Here is a 24124-nt window from a genome sequence, read left to right on the forward strand (position 1 = left end):
AGAATTGAAAAGAAAACAGATAAAATCTGTAAGGGGTTCTCAACTCAAGCACGAACAAAGATTATTTTAGAGGCTTAGGATTTCCAGAATAAAAGCCACAGCAGGTTGGACCATTACTAAGAAAATTCCTCACTGGAACACAAAACACAAGTTGAGCTAAGTGTATTCTAAGTGTATTCAAAAAAAAAGACAAACTGAGAAATAAGTGTGTTGTGATGTGGTTAGCTTCCGATTCTCAAGTATGGTGCTTTTACTGCTTATCATGTTTGTTCTGTAATTGCCTTGTAACCAAACCCCTGTTGGCATATAATAACTCATGCCTTTTTGCATCCACATTTGGCATAGGCATTGCTGAAAATATAACGATATTTCTGGGAAGGTTTTGCTAGACAAATAATATGGTTACACTTTACTAGTGGCATCTATTCCAACATGGGATCAAAAGCCCTTTTTAATAAGGAGGTTATATTTACTAGACATCTTAGAGGTGTTTTTGTTGCAATGGCATGCATATATTCAAATTTTGAATAATGAGAAGGGAGGTTTAGTATGGCAGCTAATGAGATAGATATCATGTTGCCTTCTGCTGGTGGCTTAAATTCAGTCATCCACAGAAATTTTCTGTAACTTCTGTGTAAATCTTCATGTCGATAGATTTACCCCTTTAATCAAAGTGCTGTTTTTGACTTCATAAAATTGAAAGGGGGGAGGGGGAACGCTATGGTTTCCAGAAGCCTAACAGTTAAGTGCTTGTCTGAACAAAGCTTATTTTCAGCATTCTCTGTATTTAAGCCTTCTGATTGTTTCTTACCAGTTTTGCAGAAGATTCTGCAATTGTTTTCCATACTGAAATACCATCAGTCCCTGCCAACTTACACTATTTTTGTGTTACAGATGATTCACCTCCTGCAGAACGGGAACCAGGTGAAGTTGTGGACAGCCTGGTAGGCAAACAAGTGGAATATGCCAAAGAAGATGGCTCAAAAAGGACTGGCATGGTCATTCATCAAGTTGAAGCCAAACCATCAGTCTATTTCATCAAGTTTGATGATGATTTCCATATTTATGTCTACGATTTGGTGAAGACATCCTAGACATCATTGTGAACTTATGCCAAATTTGTGGAACTATTAAATGTAAAATTTGTAGACACAAAGACTTGACTGCTTTCCAGTTTAAATGAAAGCTTAAATGTCCCTGCGAACCCACAATCTCTGCCAGCAAAACTGTTTTGTTCTGAATAATACAAAAAAAAATATGTGAACGTGACACATTTTGTGTAAGAGAACTCCTTTTCTTGAAGGAAGTCAATATATCTGGGCAGGAGGGAGTTAAAAGCAAAGAACAGCTGCAAATTCAAGCTGTGTAAAGTTGATCTAGTATTGTAATCATTAATCTAAATTTTTCATAGATTTTAACTTTCTTCAACCTTGCACTCACCTGTTCAACTGCCACATGCAAGTGTAGTTTGATATTTTGATATGCCTTCTTTTGTAACATTAAATTTAATTTCTTGGCTTCTGGCAGTCCTTGTTTTCAGGGTTGGGACAGAGTTGACTTTTCTGAAGAGTTTGAACAGTTTGTGCAGCGTTAAGGAGTGCCTAACCCAAGTAACACCAATCTGCTGTGTTTCTACACTTTATTTCAAATTCAGCTTTTTAAGAATTGCAGTACGTGGAAATACTTGTGCATTTTCAGTAGTCACAGGGCAGTAGGATATCAAGTGTTTGACTTATGCACCTTTCAGTGAAAAGTCTTTAAAGTATAAAAGTATATTTAATCTGTATAACCAGTTAATTAGACAATGCAGGTTAATGGCCCATATTTACAAGTTGTAGGAACCAGTAAAATACATGCAACAAGGCTGCCTTCAATCCTAAATGTTGTATTTCTGTATTTGTTTGTTATATACACTTCTTAGCAAAACCCAAGTGCTTGGTGCCACAAGTTTAGCAGTATATATGCTACTTCAGAAGACTCCAGACTACTCATTGGCAATCAGTAGTCTCATTTAATATCAAAACCTAGCAACCTGAATGTTTGTGTGTGGACTTAGATGCCTAACAGTAGCTAATATTTTACATGGTAAATACAATCTCAAAGGGGGGAGGCGGGAGTAATTTTTTTTTAGTTGAAGACAACTTTAGAGAAGGAGAGGCATTTGTTGCCTTCTGCTCAATCTGTTGCATTCCTTTTTTGGTTGTCATTTGTTTGATTTCTTTTTTTGTTTGTTTCTAACCATTTTATTTTAAGAAGGCATCTTCCCAACTTATTCTTTTTCTGGCTTTCCCACATAAGGAGTGTCCGGACAAATCTACAGCTTAAACCTGTTGCCTTTTGTGGTGTACATTGTACTTGCTTTGAGGTATGCTGTTAACGTGAATTTCATTCTATGAACACTAGAGTTCTGCATGCCAGTGGTGTACTATCTAATGGAAGCTATAGGCAGTCTCAGTGGTTCAGTCATCTGCATTAGATTGTGGATGTAAATAGCAGCCCACAACAGCAAAATCCTTTCACGGTTTTAATCTTGCAAGATAGTTGTAAATGAAGATTAAGGTTGGTTTTTGTGTGTGTGTTTTTGTTTGTTTGTTTGTTTTGTTTCTTTTGTTTAAGTGTGGCAGCTTTTGAAAGTATCAGAATGGTAACAACGATCAGCACAGCAACAAAATTGTCATGTTACATTAAGGCAGAGCTCTGCAAGTTTCAAAGAACTGCTTCACAGAAATGCAGTTTGTGAAGATCAGCACTGCTGATGGAAGGAACGAATACACTGATATCCACCCTTATGCCATTAGTGGAAGGATGCAGGAGAGGTGCTGTTAATCAGAGAACATAGGTCTGTATGACCTCAACTGTGGGTATTCTTGATACCGAAGACTCAGTGGTTTAAGCCCCTTTCTGTCCATTTTTTTGCCTGATTTCATATTTTAGCCTTAAGGCTTGTGCCTCATTATGCTGTTGAATGGTAATAAATACTCACCATATAAATATGATACCTTAATTCTTTGTCCATTGCTACGATATTGCATTATGTCCAGTATTTCATCATGGGCAACCAAAGGCAGGCTATTGTATTTCAGTGAATAGCTTCTCAATGCAGTCCTTAATTCTAAGTACCCAAGTCGTAAATGTTCCTTGTGTTTTGAACAAAGTGAGCAGATTTGCAATACAGTGTTTTCATCCTGCAGATCTGTTATGTGTTTTCTATTGACTCTTAAGAGTCCTGCATGTAAATCTCAAAGCTGAGCCTGGCTCCATGAGCCCAAGTTGATATTTGTGGCACAAGAATGAGTGAGCGTATTGATTATACACAAGACACACAAATAACCTAGTACACTGAATTTGGGGCTATACATCTGAGGAATATGAGGTTTGGTTTGAAATGTCTGACGTTTAGGTCTACTGGAACATTTTTAGCATTAGGCTTGCATTTGTGGGTTTTCTGCAAGCCGCTTTAATACACCACATATTATGCCAATTAGAGTATAATCTATAAACTGTAAATTTTATGGTTGTTTTTAGATGTCCCCATTGTCTGTTGTGTAGGTATTTCTTTTCATCTTTTTTCCTTTCTTTTTTTTTTTTGTTTTTGTTAGCTTAAACCACCTTTTTGAGGCTTGAGACTAATTCCACTCCCTGCCCATCTGCTTTGGGCTTTGTTTTAGGCTCATGTTTCAGATCTGCATGCAGTGCTTGCGTTACCCTGGTAACTAAATGTTGGTTCCTTGTTCTAGGGGTTCAACATTACTTTCCAAAATTACATAGGGCTTGTGATGGCACAGGCCATGGTTCTTTGTATAAAAGTTATTGGCCTTTCACATTTACCTGCTGTAGTATTGTTGTATATTGTGTGTGTGCGTGTGCGTGATGTCAGGCTGCCATGTAAAACTTTTTAAAAGGAAAAAAAAAGTTAAATGCAGACCATCCTTTTTTGCATGCTTAGAGGGTTAGAACGTTCAATGTAACAAACTAAAGTTGCATGTTAAAAATGTTTAGGTTTTGGTTTTGTTCTGTTTTTATTTTGTGTTCAGTTTTTTGTGAATTTGCTTATTGTGCTGTTTTAATGGTTGTTAGTAGGATTAAATGCACCGGTGAGACGAGCATAGTGCCAACGGAAGGTAATTTTCCAGTTGTATGTGTCATACAGCATTTGAAGGGACCACATAATCTGTTAAAGAACAAATAAGACCACAACTGATCAGTAAAACACTACATTTTTTATTTTTCTTTTGAGTGCCAAACCCTAAACTAGGTAGGAATAGACTTTGGGGATACCCCTTTTTATTGCAACAGGTGGATGCCTTCATTAAATAAATCATTTTAAAATGGAGGTGTTATCTTCAGATAGAATTGATAAGTTGCTTCTGGGGAAAGAATTACATTAAAAACAGTTTCTGGTTCCTTGAAAATGCTGTGCTTTTTGTATTTTACATCATTAGTGCAATTTGGATGGTTCTTGGTATGTGTATAGTTCAAAGGTCTTCGTGTTCACATTTTAAAATTAGGTAATGACTTCATCTTTAGAGCTTGGTTTCATTATTTTTATTTTATTTTGAACAATGTAGACAGTTCCCTGTTCTCTGCATTTAGAAGTATAAACACTTTAAATCTGTTACTTAATTCTGTAAGTAATTTTTATAATTATGATGTAACTCTATCCTTAAAACATTTAAAATAAACCCTTTATGTGCAACTTACGACTGTAAACTTTGTTCTCATGAGCAGAATGTAGTGATGTGATTTCAGATTGTGAAGAATCAGTTTCTTCAGTTTTCTAATTAAAAAAGATTTATTATTCTAATGCTTAGCCATGTATGCTGGTATAATACCCTATGAAATGAGGTTGGTTGTAAAGCTAAATCTTTGTCTTTTTTTCCAAGTGAGTATAAATGCTGATGAGATGGAATTTCACTATGGTAAAGCATACTGCTTAAATTGTATTTTACCAAACAGAAAAATTGCTGTTTGAGGGATTACACTATTCTGTGAGGGAGCATCTATTTCCAGAGCACACAAGAAGTGTTTCAGTGGTGGTGAACAATAGAAGCATTTGGCAATGTTTAAGTGATACATTTGTTTGCTTTGAATTAATGTGCTTAATTCTTTTTCCATTAAAAAGTAGATCCAAATTAGAGGTGATGAGTCATGAATAGAATTAACATCACCATGCTGCAAGTTTTCTTAAGCCATGGAGGTTTTTCAGACTATCATGTGAAGACTTTGTTCTTTTATGTTCGTAAATTACCAATGCAGACTTTCAATATTGAAGAGATTTTCTTTATTCTGCCCTCTTCCTTTATAGCACAGTGGAAAGTATTGTATAGATACCCTAAAATACATATTTTGGCACCAAGTTTAGAAAGCTCATTAGATGTATGCTGACATCATGAAAAATATCAGTATGCAGTTGGGATGAATACGCAAGCTTCTTCAGTTCCCTTAGTTCAGTGTCCTTTTTATTGTATCATGTTGCCTGAGAGACTGGTCCCTGTGCATATTGTGTATATCTGCCAGTTAGGGAGAATCTAAGACTTGGCTGAGCAAAAGCATCATCAAAAAACAGATGTTAATCTGTATGAGTTGCCTACATTAAATTAAGGTTAAAAATAGATACACAGGCATTTTAACTAATGCCCGAACCTATTCTGTATTACAACTGTTGAAACATCAGTTTTATAGTATTTTTTATCTTTTCTTAAAAGAAGTAATCATGAAAACAAAGATATTTTAGTTCTCTATTACTGTAGTAATGTGAAAGTGCCCTTGAAAGCTGGTTGCTTAAGAGACCATTTACAAGCAGTTTAAATATCTATGTCTTGAAGACAGTAATGCCAGCAGACTTTTGATTTGGGGGTGGGAGTCCTAGCTGGAGCTACATCTTCAATACTACTGTGCTCCATTTACGCATCTGCCAGGTTCCTCCTTGAATACGCTGTTTTCAGAAAGAAAGTTTTTTCCTCTTTGCTCAGTGAGATATTTACTTTGAAATCTAAAATTTTTTTTTCAGTGTTCATGCTGTATGCAGTTGATCCACTGATGACTTCAGCAGATTCCATTGCTTATAGGAAACGATAAGCTTTAGTAAGGGTATTTTGGAGGAGCTTGGGCTGATGCAATTTATGATAATGAAGGTCTCAAAGGAGAAATAAGAACAGGGTTGAGAAAATGGTAGGTATGTTGTTTCATCCTTAAGCGCTGGATAATAAAGATTTTAACTTCTTGCACGCTTCTTAGATGCACTTTTTCCATCTGATTTGAGCAGGCTTCTTTTGTTTTTTCTTAAGAATTTGCCACCTTGACTTGACATTTAAGAGTCTTGTTTCTGATAATAAAACTGTCACAGAATCACAGAATGGTTGGAAGGGACCTAAAAGACCTTCTCATTCCACTGGCCCTGCCATGGGCAGGGACACTTTCCACTAGACCAGGTTGCCCAGGGTTCCATGTCCCCATACATCGTTATCCAATGTATAGCATCCATGCTGCATTTAAATTATATCAGGCTGAGAGAATTGTTTTCAGCGTGGAATAGCAGCTTCCACAATATCACATCTATATTCCTGCATGGTTCATTATGTATTTTTTCCATGTATGTTATATTCTAATATACTCTTCTGTAATTATCCTTGAAATAGTCACCACAACTTAAAGCACACTTGATGCTACTTTTAAGTGCAAATTCAAGTTAAATTGATGCTGTTTCATGTAACTAGCTACTATGTTGAGAGGGGAGAGAGGTTTTTTTTGTTGTGTTTTTTTTCCCTCCTCCCTTACACTGTTTGTGTGGATGATGGCTCAGTGACAGAGTTTTTAGTCCTTTAAATACAAGGAAGGAAAAGTAATATCCTTTTGCCACACTGGAGCCAGGTTTTGGTTTGCTGTTTTTAGTCTTGCTGCACTAACTAGTTGGACTAAACTGTAGCAGAACTGCGCTACATACCCTTGAGCTTGATTGTTGGACAACGACTTAAACTATCTTCATGAAGACTTTGGTCTTCCACTGGAGTCAGATGCCCTGGGAATACTGGTTGTTGTGCTTTCTGTAAAAGTTCTAAATAAATGGGTTTTAAAACACTGTTCAGTAACTCCTAGACATTTTTAACTTACAAAAGCAGATGTCCATTGAACACTCACGAATGTGATGAATTAGAAAACAAAGCAACCTTTTTGGACCTCTGTAGCGGGGGGGCAGCCTTGCTGAAAGGGACCTGGGGTCCTGGTGGGCAACCAGCTGAACATAAGTCAGCAGTGGGCTGCTGCAGCAATGAAGGGAAATTGGATCCTGCGCTGCATCTGCAGGGGGGATGCTACTAGTGGAATTAAGAGATGTGATCATCCCATTCTACTCAACACTTTTCAGGCCGTACATGGAGTACTGTGTCCAGTTCTGGTCCCCACCATTCGATAAAGGTGTGAACAGACTGGAGAGGGTCCAAAGGAGAGGGCCACAAAGATGATCAAAGAGGTTGGAGAGCCTGCCCTGTGGAAAGTATGAAGGATTTTGGTCTTTCACCATGAAGTCACCATGAAGAGGCGGGGGGGCACCTTAGAGCAATCCAGTAATTAAAGGGTGGCTACAACTAGGACAGAGGCTCTCATGTCATAACGAGCCACATGGAGAAGACAAGGGGACACACTGCATCAGGAGGGGTTTTATCATGATATAATCAATCACTGTAACATCCTCCCCAGGGATGTGGTAGAACCCAATCCCCATCACTGGAGATTTTCAAGATTCAATTGGACAGGGTGCTAGACAACCTCATGCAGGCTCCCTTTCCCCAATGAGAGGTAGGACCTCAAGATCTTTGGTGGTCCTTTAGAACCCAGGCTTTTCCATGATTCTATGTTTCTTTTAAGCTTTAAGGAAAAAAAAATCAATAGTAGAAGTAATGTAAAAGAAATCTATAATATAAATCAGAGCCTGTGCTCAGAGGTGTAAAAAGGATAGCAACAGCACTATAAGAAAACATTTTTCCTAGTTTACCCCACACTTCATTTGTGAAAGGATGAAACTAATTTGTTGTGAATCTCATGTTTTGTTCACTCATTCTGTTTCCTGCCTTCAAATAATATTTGTTCTGCCTTTCAAAGTTCTTTTCTAGTGCTATTTACTGAGAAACTGGCAGAAAGAAGGGATAAAATGAAAAAATAGGATTATGGGACAGGGGTTTTGTGTTTTTCTTTTTTGTGTGTGTGTTTTTTTTCTCAAAATCAAAAAAGTAAACCTAGTCTTATTGAGTCAGTGAATTTCTGACAGCAAGGAAAAAAATATAATCTATGGATCCATATATCTATTGAATCACAAACTAAAAATAAGAGCTCGTTCCAGGAGCATGAAAGTATGGCTAACCAAAAAGATGCTGAAAATATATAATAAACAATATTTTAAATTTTGCTGAAAAGAAAAAAGACTATAGCCTGGGATGGGCAATGTTCTCTAATGGTGTAAATCCAAATATAATTCAGCTGGTCTTTATATTAAAAGTCTAAGAATGTACATGAGGGAATATTCAAATCATTTTGGCTTCCACAGAATTAATTTAACACGGGGAAATTCTCATATGTAAAACATAATCAAATTGCTTAGGCAAATGGCCTAAATTAACGTCATATGTGCTCCTAATGCTGAGTTTTTACAACTCAACCAATAACATTCATATTACAAAAGTACATCTAACTTAAATTACTGCTCATTATTGCTAACAAATACACTTGGACATAACCTGAAAGTATGAAAAGGAAAATCTAAATTGCTTGAGACTTACAGACTACAGTAGGTTGTGGAAGGTAGGGAAATGCATGGTGAGTGTAAAAAATCTCACTTTTGAAAATGTGATGCATGCAGTCATCTCCCTCAAAGCCATGTTTTACTTACTGCTTTGTGTTGAGATGCTCCTCTGTGAAGTAAAAACCTTTTTAGCATTCAATACAGGATGTAAATTGCAGAGATAAGTGATGCTGATGACTTTTTCCACTTGAGTCAAGAAAGAGCAAGGGAAAGAATGCACCGTACTGCTGAAGAGAGAGATTTGAATCCTGTAGATTCTGCCTTCAGACATATCTCTGTTTTTCAATAAATTATCTGATTATATCGGTGGCAAGCACCTCAGAAATAACTAATACGATTTTGAGATTTTTTTTTTTTAAGTTTATGCTTGGATCAATCATTAATTTTAAATGGCTGCGTGGCAATGTAAAGGTGCAGAAATGTCTGCTAGAGAAAAGGGTGCTGTGGAGTGAAGAGGTCACCGGGCCAACTGACTGAAATTCTGAACCTCACATTGGGATGGCAGTGAGACAGCAGGCTCCAGCAAGATACAATGGTAACTGAATCAGCTTTTTACTGGCTCTTTGCCATAGCTGTAAGGAGATACATACCCAGTTCTGAAGCAATATTCCTTTAATCATTGGGCCAGGTCAAGGCTGGTCCTGTCCCATGCTGTAGTGCTCTCTTTGCAAGATGGTTCACAAGAGGGAAGGAAGGCTCTGCCTCTGTGGTACCAGGGACTCCTCTCCCGTTCTAAAAATCTGTCATTTGTTTTCGAGGTCTAAGCTCTTTGTTACCTAAACTCTTTCAACTAATCAGAAACAATACTGTGAATGGTCACCTGAAATCCTTGTGTTAATTAAATTATTCAAAGTCAGCCTGGAGAGAGGCTGCTAACAAGGTTGACAGAAGTAGATGCTGGCTGTCCTTTCCATGACTTAAGCATGTTATCTGAATTTTGCCAGAAGCAGTTGTGTTTATATAGAGTGATGCCATTTACTTTTATATGTGCTTAGCAAATTACTGAAACAAAGCAACTGAAGCTACCAGCAAAACACTGGAGTCCCTCCCACCCAAGTCTTTGTGAGAGCCAGGCTGCCTTTCTCCATCAAAGGCTCTGGGAACAAATAGGATTAGATGGTAGCTGCTAGCGTCATTAGGGGACTAAACTGGATTCTGCAGGAAGTCTCGAACTGCCCTGCATACCCAGTAAAGCACAAAAATACAGGATCTAATTAATGCTGGATGATTCTGACCCTAGAAGGGATGGACCAGTCAGAGGTCTCATCACGAAGAAATGTCTAATTACACTAAATAAAAAAGCAAAAGAATGAAGAGGGAAGTGTTTAAATTCAAATGAACATGATCAGATTTTCATTTCAGTATTTTTCCATTGCTGCAGGCACAAATGCTGTCACTTATTGCTGTGCTGCTGCTGCGTTACATCCCCCTGAATTGCTCCCCCACTGAACCTGTCTGGAAGTCAGGTGTGCTGCAGCACGGACTGGGACAGCCTAATGCTGTTTGCCAGGTTGATACACAGGATGAAGTTAGATACAAAGGATGATTGAATCAGGATTTTCAGATTGCGAGAAGAAATCAGTAAATCTTTGCTAAATTATCGATGCTCAGCTATGTTAGTTTTGAACCCAGGCACCTTTTGATGGCTGCAGTATGTTATTAGGCACATGACAGTTTGAATAATAGTAATAAGACAGGGACTGATGGTTTTGAACTGAAAGAGAGTTGATTTAGATTAGACATTAAGAAAAAAATACTTGCTAAGAGGGTGGTGAGGCACTGGCACAGGTTTCACAGAGAAGCTGTGGATGCCCCATCCCTGGAAGTGTTCAGGGCCAGGCTGGATGGGGCTTTGAGCAACCTGGTCTGGTGGGAGGTGTCCCTGCCCATGGCAGGGGAGGTTGGAACTGGGTGGTCTTTAAGGTCCCTTCCATCCCAAAGCATTTTGTGATTCTATGATTATACAAAATTTTAACTTAAAGAACCTGTATGTTATTGATTTGGTTAATTTTTCTATTTGTATAGGGAGAAGTAGATCCAAGAATATTAATGAAGGAACATTCGCGAAGTATTTATATTACTGCATTATATAATAATGACCCATGTATTTGGGTCTCCTGATCCCAGCTGAGAAAACAGTGTACCAAATGTGTCAAATGTAAGGAGTGCTATGAATACCCTATAACTATTTTAGCTGACAGACCGTACCTGACAAAACAGAATCTTTTTGGCTCAGTATTTTATTTGTGCACTGGTCTCGTCATACAGGTCACTGGTTAATGTATTGGGTTGAAATCTAGATGGTTTCCTTCCTTCTCTTTTGGAAGACACTGTGTACACCCTGGAGAGTAATTTTAACTGTTTTCTCATCAATAACTCAATTATAACAACTCTCTTCTCTAAAACTTATTACTATGTACTGTGAAGTACATAAAGGACCTCCTCAGTGTCCATGCTGTGGCTGTGAATTAAAAAATAACTACTTCACGTAGTTGCATCAATTGTTGTTATTTATGCAATTAATTAATCCACTTGCATTTTTCTTCAGTCTGTGTATTCCTTCTGTCAGTGTCTCCTTAGTGGTCTGCCTTTCTGACTAGCAGTTTAAACACAGTGGTATGCCCAAGGGTCAGTTTCTAATCTGACTTTTCAGGGATTACATTTAATTTTGCCAAAACAGAGTTCACCTTGATTAGGTCTGTCACTTCTGTTTTTAAATTAGGGTATAATTAAGTAGATGTATTGTGTATACTGTATGCTAATGATTAAACTGAACACAAGTCCAACAAGCCCTCACCCACTTGACACTGCCATTTGGGTACATTTAGTCAGCTCTTGCCTTACGGCTTCACTCTATGTGTATATGGCTTGTCCAGTTGTGTTACACAGGTACACGTTCCCTACAGACTGCTTAAGAATTATGACCCAACTGAAATTTAACACCTTTTCAGTATATGCTAGTATATAACAATATATACTGCAAGCGATAACTGGACTTTTAAGAGACTACTTACTGGAAATGCTTATTGGATCAAATCCTTTACTACTCAGAGCATTGCCAGCTGTGGAAGAGGTGGAAGGAGAGGGTGAAGGGTGTATTCAGAAGATACCTGGACAGGCTTTCAGAACCTTTTCATGTTTTAACTTGCATGTAGTTTATAGAGGCATTGGTTCTGCAGCCAGAGGGGTATGGAATTACACTGGCTTGAGTGTGTGTGTGTGTGTGTGTGTATATATATATATATATATATGTATATGTATATATATATACACGTATTTTTGCTTGCATTTCTTTTCTTCAATGTCTCTTTCTTGGAATGGTGCCCTCTACCATTGAAAACATAATTTGATTGATGCGATTTTTTCTTGATATGCTTATTAATTCTCGTGAGCTTGTCAAAATACGGGATTGTAATTAACTTCAAAGTTAATTGAAGCAAAACACACATGGAAAGTAGGATCATCTCTGCAATATGAGTACAAATAAACCAAAAGTCTTGCTTTTAAATTAAAAGACAGAACTAAATAATGCCACATTAATATAGTGAACACAATATATAAAAGCTTGTATTCTAGCAAAATCAGAAATGCAATATTCTGTGGTGGGGAATTTTCATCTCAGTTATTTTACCCTGGGACTTACCAGGAGGCTTCCTCTGGACGAGTATTGTTTACAACCTTCCTGATAGTGTCATCTCTTAGCCAATACCAGTTCCCCTGAGAAAGGCTCGCATGTTCCAAATAAAGAGCTCCATTATTATCAGGAGATGGAAACCAGGGAGTAAAATAATCACAATAGCTTTAGCACCTCTAATGAGAATAGTAGCAGAAAACATTAGTAGCCAAAACAGGTTCTATTCTGCTTGGGATATATCACAATGTGAAACTTTTTATATTGGTCCATGCTGGTATTACAGATCTGACTTTACAGTCAGATCTTTCAGATCTTTCAGTCAGATTCTTTACAGTCAGATCAAAAGCAGGTGCAAAATAAGACTTTCTGTGATATCATGCTGTGTTTTTTTTGTGAATGTCCTGTGATATCCTGACAAAGATGATCACACTAAGCTTCTTGGTGAAGGTATTTGGTTTCTCAAATGTTCTGCAGCTATTCACTATATAGTTTCAAGAACTTTATTATGACTGTCATTGAGGCTTATAACCTAGAGCACATCAGCTAATAATTTATAATTCTCCTTAAATGCTAATATGAGTGCATGTGACTATCTTCTGTATAGACAGGGTGCTCTATCCATACAGCCTTCCACACAAGTTTTATTTTTTTATTTTTTCCTGTCCTCTGTTGCTTTTATGCTTATGGAATGGGGAAACAGTCTAAAGTGATTTTAGAAGGCAGTGCAATTTTCTTCTCATATACAAGATCATTGTTTTTACCAGCTGGAAGAATAACCAGAGGGAAATAAGTGGTGGCTGATTTGCTTGCAGGCAGCCTTTCAGCGAGTTACAAATAGAGGGAGCCGCAAAGCACTATATTATTTATAGCTGTATTCCCTGTCAGCCTGGATTACCTTGTCTGCTTGTTACATCTGTCACAAACCCCAGTACAGACAGCTGTCAGCTCAAGCCTTGTGCATACAGCTTTTTCTCCCATGGCACTGTAGGTACCTGGGAACTTTTCCCTGCTTGCCCAGAGGCCTAGAAGGCAATCTTGATAAGTCTTTTTCTCATGGAACAGTGCAGTTTCTGGCTAAATGGCTTTCTAACATGCGGAGGTGGAATGGTCGCAAGTTCCTTGGGTCATTGCTTCAGTTCATAATTAACTGAGGAAAAATGTTCTCACTGATTGAAGGAGAAACTGGAAGGAATACCAACAACAAACCTACGGAAGCCTGAACTTGTTTTTCCTGTGACTCTCCAGGCTCCAGAGGCTCTGACTCCGTCCTTTTTCATGGGTAGTCTCACAAAGGCAGACCGTAGAGCAATCTGAAGGATTGTGTTAGCTGAACTTCCCTTCTGTGCTATTTAAAACAGAGGCAAATTTTTAAAATGGCTTTTTTCTTCTACTTTGGACATCAGGTGGAAGTCTGAGGGAGAACAGGACAAAACAGCGTTCAAAACTTGGAGAAACAATCAATAGGAGATAGGAGAAGTGCAACGATTACTTTGTTTCACATGTCACTTCTGTTTTGAAAACAAAACTTGGATATGTTTTCAAATCCAAACAAAACAGCATAACTCAGCCATCCATGAACATGGATAAATATTGTACATGAATCAAAAACACCTTCCAAATGCCCACACAATTCTTTTTTTTTTTTTCAGTGAAATACCAGAATAGTGACTACAAATTAGTCAGATACTATGTCATAAGTTAAAAGGCCCTGATTCTAAGGAGTAATTTGCATATACTTAAGTCTCTTGTAAAAGAATAATAATAACTAAACTCCTGATTATGCCTTTTTAGAGATGCATGAACTTTTTTGCATAAGAAGCAAGCAGCCTTTTCATTAGCAGTTTATTGGTATTACCCTTGACTCCTTTAATAAAAAAGAGGTGAGAGAAAGGACAGATGGATGCATCTCTTAAATCATATTGATCCAACCACGCAGTGACTTTTGATAAAGCCTCCTTAAATAAGATTGCTGTGTTATTTTTGTGATGCTTCTTTAGGATTTCTCTGACAAACTCAAATTTTTAAAGAGATACTTGGTTTCTTTCACTCAGGACAGAAAGAGGGAGTAGCTAACCAAAAAGGCGGATGAAGTCAAAACTTCATGAAAATCCAGGAAAAAAGGGGCAGGGAGGACCTGTGCTCAGCTTATTCCTGTAATTAGATTTGAATTTTGACTTCCAGTATTTCACTTCTTACAGTGCATCCTATACGGTAAGTAGATGGTAGATGATCAGGAGACTTCTGTGGAAGTGGGATATTGTTTCACCATGGACTTAGTTGCAATATACCTAACCACACACTTGTTATGATTAACATTAGTTCCATTCTAGTATTCAGTATTCAAATCACAATACACTTCTGTCACAACTCTCTTTTTCCAAAGTAAAATCAACAGATTTTTGAGGGTCTGCAGCTGAAAAATAGGAGCAACAACCAGCCTAGAAAGCATTTACATACACAGTTTTAACGTGAAATATTTTATATGATGGCTCCATATTTAGATACTTGAAGTATCCATTGTAAATAGCAGCACGAGGTTTGAGGAATATTTATACTTCTAGTTTAAGTTATACTCTCTTTTAATCAGATGTGTAATTAATGAAAATGAGACAATATACCAGGTGTTTATCATATCACCCTGTCACATCCCTTTAAACTTCAGAAGTCTTCTACAGCCAAGACTTAATTACCTTTTTTTTTTTTTTCCCTACAAGTTTCTTTAGGCAAACGAGAGATTGCACACTTGCAATATAATGCTATTTTTATTAATTTCTATCACAGTATCTGGTGGATAAGCAGTATTCAAGCCAAACACAAGTCAAATGCACTGGAATAGAATGTGACTTTCTACTCGGCTTGAACAGAGAACAGACAGCCCCTTCCTTACATAAGCAAAATTCAGAACGTTTTCCATGCTAGAGAAAAATCCAGTGTCAAACATCCAACAAAAGCTGCCAAAGCCTTCCGGTGAGACCTTCCCAGGAGAGAGAGTGAAACCCAGGGCAAGCTGATGAGCCCTGACGTTGGTGCGGGAGGGATTATTGCTTACACTTATTATTTTCAGTAAATTGTAAGCCCTGGCCTTTACAGAAAGACGTGAAAAGCCAGCCCTCGTTCAAACTCCTCGCCCTGGGGCCCCTCACGGTGACCTACCCTCCGCCACCTCAGCGCCACCCACCGCCCCGCCGACCGTTACCGCCCGAACAGCGGCTCGCGGCGGGGGGCGGGGCGGTGCTTCGCCCATCCCGGCGCGGCCATTGGCCAGCTTCTCTGTCAGTCAGCGGCGGGCAGCTATAAAAGCGGCGGGGCGGCAGGGGGTCCGCTCCCCGGCGCGGTGCGGCCGCGGGGTTGGGGGGTCGTCTAAGATGGTGGACGTGTTCGCGGGGCGGCTGCTGGTCGGCAGGGACGGGCGCAGCGTGGACCCCGAGGAGGCGCTGCAGAACAAGGTGGTGGGCTTGTACTTCTCGGCCGGCTGGTGCGCGCCCTGCCGCGACTTCACCCCCGTGCTCTGCGACTTCTACACCGAGCTGCTGGAGGAGAGCCAGCCGCCTGCGCCCTTCGAGGTCGTCTTCGTCTCCTCCGACCACAGCGCCGAGGAGATGGCGGGCTACATGCGCGCCATGCACGGCGACTGGCTGGCGCTGCCCTTCCACGACCCCTACAGGCAGTGAGTACCGCGGCGCCGCCCGCCTCGGGCGTGTGGTAGGTAACGGAAACCAGCTGGAGAGCCGGCGGTGGCCGGCTGGGAAAGCCACCCAGCTTAAAAAAAAAACAAAACTCGTAGCTGGGAGGGCGCAGTATGCTGTGGAGAGGTCCTGGGACGTGGAGGTGAGAAGGGGCTAGAGCAGCAGGGTGGAGGACAACACCAAGAATTGCCCAATTGATCATAAAAGTCAAGGGTACAGATACATTTCGACTCTTGTCAGAAATACGATTTTGTTCCTCTCAGTAAGTATTTATTGATTGTGACACACTGTGGGGACACAGATAAGGTATCTGGGGACACTGAAATGCCTGTAATTGGAGGCTGAAAATATACATGTTTTTAGCTTTGGGCTATATAAAGCAGTAGCTTTTGTGTAACCATGTATCATAGCTTTATGTTTGTAAGAATGTATTGAGTAATAGAAGTAGAAGGTACAAGTGGTCCATATCTTGTCATGTAAGAACAGCAAGGTGTTCTTCAGTGAAATCAGGAAATAGTGAATTCCATACTGCTGAAGGATGTTTCCCCTTTAAATAGTGTATGAGTAGACTGTGGAAGTCATTGTTACAGCTGTCATCAAAGTCAAGGTGTTAGGGTCACTTTTAAACATGGACTAGGTTGTTAAAGCATTAAAAAAAATTAGAAGACGTAGTTAAAGTTGATGAAGAACACAATTCTAGTGCTTCCAGTAAACTAAGAGTTCATTTAACATCAGACCCATATCTGCGTGCTACCCAGGACAGAGCTATCATATTCCCTAGCTTCTCATTCAGATCGGTGTGAGTTTACTAACACTGTTTGGTCAGTGCACTTTGAGAACCTCAAGTGCAAACAACCTGAAGCCAGGAATTATTTCATCCTTCCTTGGCTCATTCCTGGATGTCAGCAGCCAGTTAGTGCTAGGTCTTTGTTTTTAATGACAATTTCCATTGACTCAAAAACAGACTTTAAAAAAGAGCTTTTTTTTCATAGTTCTCCAAATGCTCCCCAGGCAGTAATTGTATTTAGCAACTACTAATACTAATAGAATTCAGGCAAACTTCCTGAAGGCATTGTAGTGTTGCATGCAGCGAGCTGTTTGGCATAGGCCATGGGAATGCAATTACAGCTTCAGGCTCTGTGGATCAGGGTTTTGTTCCAGACTCTGCTGTGACTTGCCCAGGTCACATGGAACACAGGTATGGTGGTAACCTAATCGGCTTTTCTGTGGAAATCTGTAATGACCTCCAAACTAATCTACAGAAATGTGGCTTGTGCTGTTAGGGCAGCCGCACGATCATAGTGTTTGAAGTGGCTCATGGAAGAACAAAGTATAGAGGGATATGAGAAAGCAATGATTTTGAAGTGATTTATTGTGTTTTACTATACGGATCTACATGGAGGTGCTTAAGAAGCTTAGTCTGAATTAGTTGGTAGTCTGGCTGCAGAGTGAACCATTGCAGACATTAGGCAAGATGGATGCATATTTGTTAAACTTCAATTCTGACTAAATGCTTTGGTTCTAAGAACACAACTCTAAACTTAGTAACAATTTGATATTTTAACACTTTGTATATTAGTTAAAATAGTTTAGCTGGTGACTTCAGTGTTTAAGATATACATCTGCAGCATAGACTGAAGTCCTTTGTAGGGACAAAAGAGCCAACCTGAGTTTGGTTAAAACACATTTCATACCTGGAGGCATGGAGTTTATGGGGGATGAATTTTGTCCTACTTAGAAGTAGGTGGTGTATGAAGTGTATACCTACTTAGAAGTGTGAGGTGGTGTATGAAGTGTATGTACCTGCAGAGAAGCAAAAATTTGAATTCAGAGCAGGATCTCAGGACTCTCCTGTGCTGTCAGCTCTGACAATTTCCCCAGTTTCCCTGATGTGGGGACTGCATCTTTGCTGCTGCATATCATCTGTGCCATGACTAACAGGAAATACTGCTCTTGGTGTCTTGACTGCTTGTGGCTTTAATGTTGTTTCTGGTGCTGCAGGCACAAGCTTTTGATCCTTGCAGAAGTGGGGACAAAGATGATCTGAAAGAAATGAGCAATAGGAGGAGAATGGGAACAGTAGAGAGCAAGAGGAAAAGGAGGAAGCATTTGTTAACAACTAATGTTAGTAAATGAGGACTGCTGTTTACATGATGGTATGTGAGGAAACTGCTGGGTTTATACTGAGCTCTGCTATGAAATCAGTCATACTCTGTAGGTAGGTGTCTGTGGCATGCCGGTAGATCTGCAGGCTGTCAGGTAGACTGGTATTTAACTGGGTACATGGGTGCTGTATACCTCAGTGAAAACTAGAATCCTGAAAGATTCCAGGAGAAAAAAAAAAAAGAAAAAGTATGCTTACGTTTTATATTAAGAAGCTTTAGATGAGAGTGTGGATTGGCAGCTGTGCAGGTAGCTGAGGATGGTGAAACTATCTGTGAGGAGCTGAGCTGTAGCCTTTTCCTGATCTATCTATTCAGACTGTCATCCCAAATCTCTTCAGACACTAAAACTGAATCACATCCTTACAATGTGCATGCTTATTAGTCACTTAACAGTGACATCGCACTTAATGCAGAAAGTTTGCTGCTAAGAGAACACACACAGCTGTGGGTTACAGCGTATACTGTAGAAGCAGATTAGCAAGATGTCTACCGCTTTTGAGCAAAAGCAGTTCCAGGTGAAAGCTGTTAAAATTCAAACGTTGCCAAAATGTCACATTACCCTAGTGTATGAACACACTATTAATATTCACAGCCTGATAATGACTTTGCCCCATGTTGTCTATCTCTCAGAAACCCTCATGTGTAGATCTTAAACAGTCACATAAAATTATTTCACCTATGTTGTGTTACGCTTGGTATCAGCAAAGCATCACGTTGCAGCATGTTCAGTCTCACTCCTGGCAGCATGTTCAATCTCACTCCTTGTCACTCAGCCCAGTGTGCTGGGAGAAAGAATGGGAGTGGAGGAAACTTGTGGTTTTGGACAAAGGCAATTTAAGATGAAGCACATCTACATACACAAGCAAAGGAATTCATAATAAGGAATTCGTTTAGTACTCCCTGTGGTGGATATTGAGCCATGTCCAGGGAAGCAGGGCTCCATCACACACAACGTTTACCCAAGAAGATGACAAATGTTGTAAATCTGAATGTCCCTCCTTCTTTTTCCCAGCTGTTATTGCTGAGTATGATGCTACAGGACATCCGTCCGGTCATTTGGGGTCAGCTGTGTCCTTTTCCATGCTCTTGCCCACCACCAGCCTCCTTAGTGGCAGGGCAGTGTGAGAAACACAAGACCTTGACCACGTGAGCACTGCCCAGCAGTAGGCACTTCTCCTAAGAATCAGAGGCCTAACAACTGAAGTGGCTTCCAGTTTGCCTGAATAATCTTCATGTCCTCATTTCTTGTATTTCATATGCAGATGAAGGTTGCTCTCTTGTGTGGCCAGGGCCATTTTCAAGGATTTGACTGAAAGATTCTCTGTGACTAAGCAAAGGTTGCTCATTCAGTCTTCCTTAGCTATCTTTTTTTATAGCTTCCTCCTCTGAATTGTCGTTTTGTTTCCCTAGTCAGTAAATACACCGTATATACCTTTATGCTTACCTGGGAATGTCTTGGCAGCTGATCTTTGAAAACGTTGTTATTATTGCTTTATTTTACTGCAAGAAAATTGAGTTTCCCTTTGGTGCGTGATGTTTCTGCTTGCGGGTAGTGATTTCATAAATTGTCTTTGGAGTTAGCCCATGGATGTCCCATATGGTTCTCTGTGCAGATGAGTCACAACATCTGAGATCCCCACAGGAGAGAGAGGGTCATCTTAATAGGTTTTAAGAAGCTTTCATAAACACCTCTACCCATATTAACGGTGATGAAGAAGTATTATCTGCAGATGTGTTCCTCGGTCTTCTTCAGGTCCATTCCTATAACTAGCTGCGCACAAACATAAGCAAAATCTGTGTGCATGCTTCAGTCTGGTTTGATGCAAGCAGCCTTCAGTCCAGAGCTGTGTAAACAAGAGGCTGTGCTGGGGTGGGTAAGCTGGATATGCATTTGATTCCATTAGCAAAGCAAATAATTAGTTACATCCAGTCTCCATGGGAAATTAACATCAGTTTCCTACTGTTCTGTCTCTGCTACAATTATGTTAGGCATCTCAAGCTATTTGATTGTCTGCTGAACCAACAAGACACATCTTCCATCTTGTTACTCATACCAGTGGTATGGGGTGATGACCTTTTACATTCTTTCTACATGAGCTTGCTTGAGACTGGTTTATTCCTCCCATTTTAGCAGACTTCAGAACAGTCTGTGGTTATTCTTGGTAGTTTGCTTGTATTTCAGAACTGTCTGAGCAAGCAAACCTGTTGTTAGACCACAGTATTGTTTCTTCTTTAATATTTCTTGCATTATTGCTCTGCCAACTTATTGGCAGAGCAGTATCCTTCACCTGCTGGGGATTTTCCTTCTCTTGGAAAAAATAAAGATGGAAATGTGTGTTTCAGGAATGTTTTGTCTGGGCCTGTATTTCACTGAGGATTTGCTTTTTGTATTTTTAAGACTCCTCCTCGTTTCAGTGAAAATGTAGAGAATGTCTGTATGCATAACATCTAGTATTTCTAACAATGCCTACAAATGTTTTCTTGCATTCATACCACTAATAGTGTGAAATATCACTTCTCAGGGTGTTGTGCTGGAAGGCATTTTTTTGAACTTGTGCCTTCCAAAATGAACAATAAAAATTCAATGGCATCTATATAGTTTGACTCCTGGGTCTCTGATCTGAACGTCTGGATACACATGTTGAGAGTGTGCTATGGTAGGAAGCAGGTAATCTTCAAACTGTCTCACTTAATTTGAAAACAATGGGAAAACACCCTGGTGTGGTTCAGACTTTAGGACCTTCAGTGTGAACATGTTTCCCTGCCTGTTTGTTTGTATCCAACAAATAGTTTCCTTTTATTTTGACACTGTGTGAAAGTAGTAGTTTCTTCTGTGTTGTGTATTTGGAAATAACTTGTTTTTGCGGTGTTGTCATAAGCAAGGGAAGAAACTTCAAATATGCTATCTCTGCTTTTCTGTCTGATTTGGAGTCAGGGCTGTGAATGGGTTCTGGAGTTCCTTAAAACATTCACGGCTCCTACTTTCAGCAGCACGCTCAACAACAAACTGATTTTTTTGTTGTCCAGTGAAACAGAACATGAGCTCTGTCCTGTGATGCCAATAAACACAAACCTCTTTCAGTTCGCTGTGTTATGAATAAATAAAAGTAATGCCAACAAATTATTAGTGCTAGTGGTGTTTTTTTTTTAAGTTGTAGTCTCGATATTGTTTTATTTCTGGCTTGTGTCCTAAATTTTCCTTTGTTATTACTGAAACTAGTAATTTACAAGTAGACAAAATTCATTCCTTCCATATCCCATTAACATCATTAAGGTGAATTTCTTGTGTAGAAGAGATTGTCTTTCTCTTTCTGCTCATTATTTTGTCCTGTGGGAAGTAAACAAAAGCTGTCATTGCTGTTAAACTGTTTTCCTTGAAAATCTTTCATCTTGTCATTTCAGTTACATATGTCATGATCAACTGAAATGGTTTAGTAGGTAGTATTCCTCGATTCTCCCTTATTGTTGCATGTTCCTCTTGTTTGCATCTTATTCATCTCTTTCAACTCATCTACATAAACAGTCAGTGAATTCTGTTTTACGACGTGTGGCTGATAGCCTGCTATTTCTGCATTTTCATCTCTGGTGTGTGATTAATAGTCATTCTTGCTGACATAAGTATTTTTTTTTCGGATGTCTTGTGTTCTGTCTTTTTCCTCCCAAGTATTATTTTACTTCCGGTATTGAATTTTGTCCTGTTGAATTTCCATCCTTCAGAAGTCTTTTCTCACAGATTTTTCTTGGGTTCCCTACTCATCAACTGTTTGAATAGATCCTGATTTCTTCCATGGAACACTGCTATTTGTTAGGCTTTTCAACTTTTTACCTGTATTTTAACTGTTTTGTTAGAAAACAATTGTTTAATGCAGTTACTTGTAATTTACCTGGATTTCTCTGTCTCCTGACTTTGAGAAATGGCCACTATCAGTAATGTCTGTGTGATGGAGAGAGGAAGAGTTGAAATTATTTTTTCTTGAACAACTTCTGTGTGCGCTTCTTCCAATTTTTCTTTTGTTTATATTTCATTATATGGAAGTCCTGTTTCACTGAAGGAATTTAAGACACTTCTATAATCTCTTTTTACAGTGAAAAATTACAAACCATGCTTTAATGAAGGCTTTAGGAAATACCTTTATGGAGTTGGCCCACTTCAACATATCTGTACTGGACTAATAGCTAATTCTAATTTAAGTGAGATTGTTCTCTTGTATTTCCTCCCATCCATCAAAAGGAGACTGGAAGACACCTGATTCTGACTAACAAAAACAAGGTGGAAAGGTATGTCACACTTTCCTGGACCTCTTTATGGTCCCTGAGGGGCAGTCTCTGCTCCTCTGGAGGCTATGAACAGCAGTGAAGAGCAGTAATGGGAAGGTTGCTGCAACTCCCTCAGCTAAGTCTCACAATGTAAACTCACAGTTCTGGATGGGTAAATGATATTGCAGCCTTGTCCACCTCTCCATACTACCCCGTGCTGTGCCTCAAGCTCTGAGAAAGTCCAGACTCTCGTTCCTTCTGCTTTCCCATGTGTACCAACTCAAGTAGCCTTCATGAGAGACTAGTTTTCCTAAAATGACTCCTAATGATGTCTTTTATTTTTAACTTTTTTTTCTCTCAGTGATCTGAAGAAGAAATACAACATAACAGCAATTCCTAAACTGGTGATTGTGAAACAAACCGGAGAAGTCATTACTGACAAGGGAAGAAAACAGATCAGAGACAAAGGGCTATCCTGTTTTCGGAACTGGCTTGAGGGTGCAGATATCTTTCAGAATTTTTCTAGCTAAATATAAGTTGAGAGATGAAATCAAGGCAAGAAATCATGGAAAACTTTGTAGAGCTCTCAAATGATTGTCATCTTCAGAACAAGAAGGGTGAGGCTGCATTATTTATCTTTGTTTGAAAACAAAATTTGTTTTCAACTTGAAGATTAGCTATTCCATTAAGTTATAAAACGCAATTCCTATTTTACAATTACTTGTATTGTTTTATCTACTGTATTCAGTATGAACCAAAGCATTCCTGATAATACAGAAGAACTTAAAGAGAATAGCCTATTTTAGATAGTAATTTAGATAGTAATAAAGAAGCACTATAATATCTATGCAAATAACTTATTTTGCAAAATCTGTACAGTAAAAATCTTATATTCACAAACCTATTTTTCTTGGTGATCTTTTCTGGGGATTAACACATTTTGTCAAGAAAATCAAATTAAATTGTTTGCTTTAATAAACATTTGTGAAGTATACAAATCTAAAGTTCTCCTTATCTTTGTTAACAACCTAATCTGAAAATGACATGTTAATTGTCAGTATTGATGAAATACTTTCTCTGGTTTTATTTTTGGGGGCATTTGTATAAGTCTTGCTGGGTTCTCTTTACCCCTGGATTTCTGAATTTGGCACTGGAAGGTAAGTTATCTCTCAAGTTAACGTCATCTTCCTGATCAGGTGGTGTGTAGCAGATATATACTGTTAGAGTGCCTGTTTTGGTCTGCCTGTTCGTCTTGGTCCGTAAGCTCTTGACTAGCTCCTGAACAGTACCAAGGCAGAGCTCCGTGAACTCCAGCTGCTGTCACACAAAGTGCAGTATCCCCTCCTCACTGTCCTAGCCTGCACTTCCCAGAGTCTGCATCCATTGATTGCAGCACTCCAGTTGTGTGAGCTGTCCCACCACGCCTGCGATCCCAAGGAGGTCAGAGCTCTATGTCGTCACAGACTTCTGACTTGCCCTGTTTGTTTCCCATGCTGCATGTATTAGTAGAGATGTACCTATTTATTGATTCCCCAGAATGGGGTTGATACCTTTCCCCATAAAGGTGTTCTGTGCATACTTCCTTCTT

General features: G+C 39.2%; 2 protein-coding genes across 7 annotated transcripts in view; both read left to right on the forward strand.

Moving 5' to 3' along the window:
* SPIN1 (spindlin 1) overlaps nt 1–4696 on the forward strand; it is a 57979-nt gene extending 53283 nt beyond the window's left edge. For all 6 annotated transcript variants that reach the window (XM_035569221.2, XM_035569219.2, XM_035569220.2 and 3 more), the window contains exon 6: nt 895–4696. In XM_035569221.2, coding sequence (XP_035425114.1) covers nt 895–1094 — 200 coding nt within the window. In that variant the 3' untranslated portion in view covers nt 1095–4696. The remainder of the gene's footprint in view (nt 1–894) is intronic.
* Nucleotides 4697–15724: 11028 nt separating this feature from the next.
* Nucleotides 15725–23534, forward strand: NXNL2 (nucleoredoxin like 2). Its single transcript, XM_035569217.2, has 2 exons — nt 15725–16095; nt 22898–23534. Exons 1-2 carry the CDS (start codon nt 15794–15796, stop codon nt 23064–23066), a joined length of 471 nt encoding a protein of 156 aa, XP_035425110.1. The 5' UTR covers nt 15725–15793; the 3' UTR covers nt 23067–23534.
* The last annotated feature ends 590 nt before the right edge of the window (nt 23535–24124 follow it).

Source organism: Cygnus atratus, chromosome Z (genome assembly GCF_013377495.2).
Source record: "Cygnus atratus isolate AKBS03 ecotype Queensland, Australia chromosome Z, CAtr_DNAZoo_HiC_assembly, whole genome shotgun sequence".
Taxonomy (NCBI): Eukaryota; Metazoa; Chordata; class Aves; order Anseriformes; family Anatidae; genus Cygnus; species Cygnus atratus.

Coding starts and splice junctions, on each gene's coding strand:
- NXNL2 (XM_035569217.2), top strand. CDS start 15,794: ATGGTGGACGTGTTCGCGGGGCGGCTGCTGGTCGGCAGGGACGGGCGC. Junction 16,096..22,897: donor TTCCACGACCCCTACAGGCA/GTGAGTACCGCG, acceptor TTTTTCTCTCAG/TGATCTGAAGAAGAAATACA.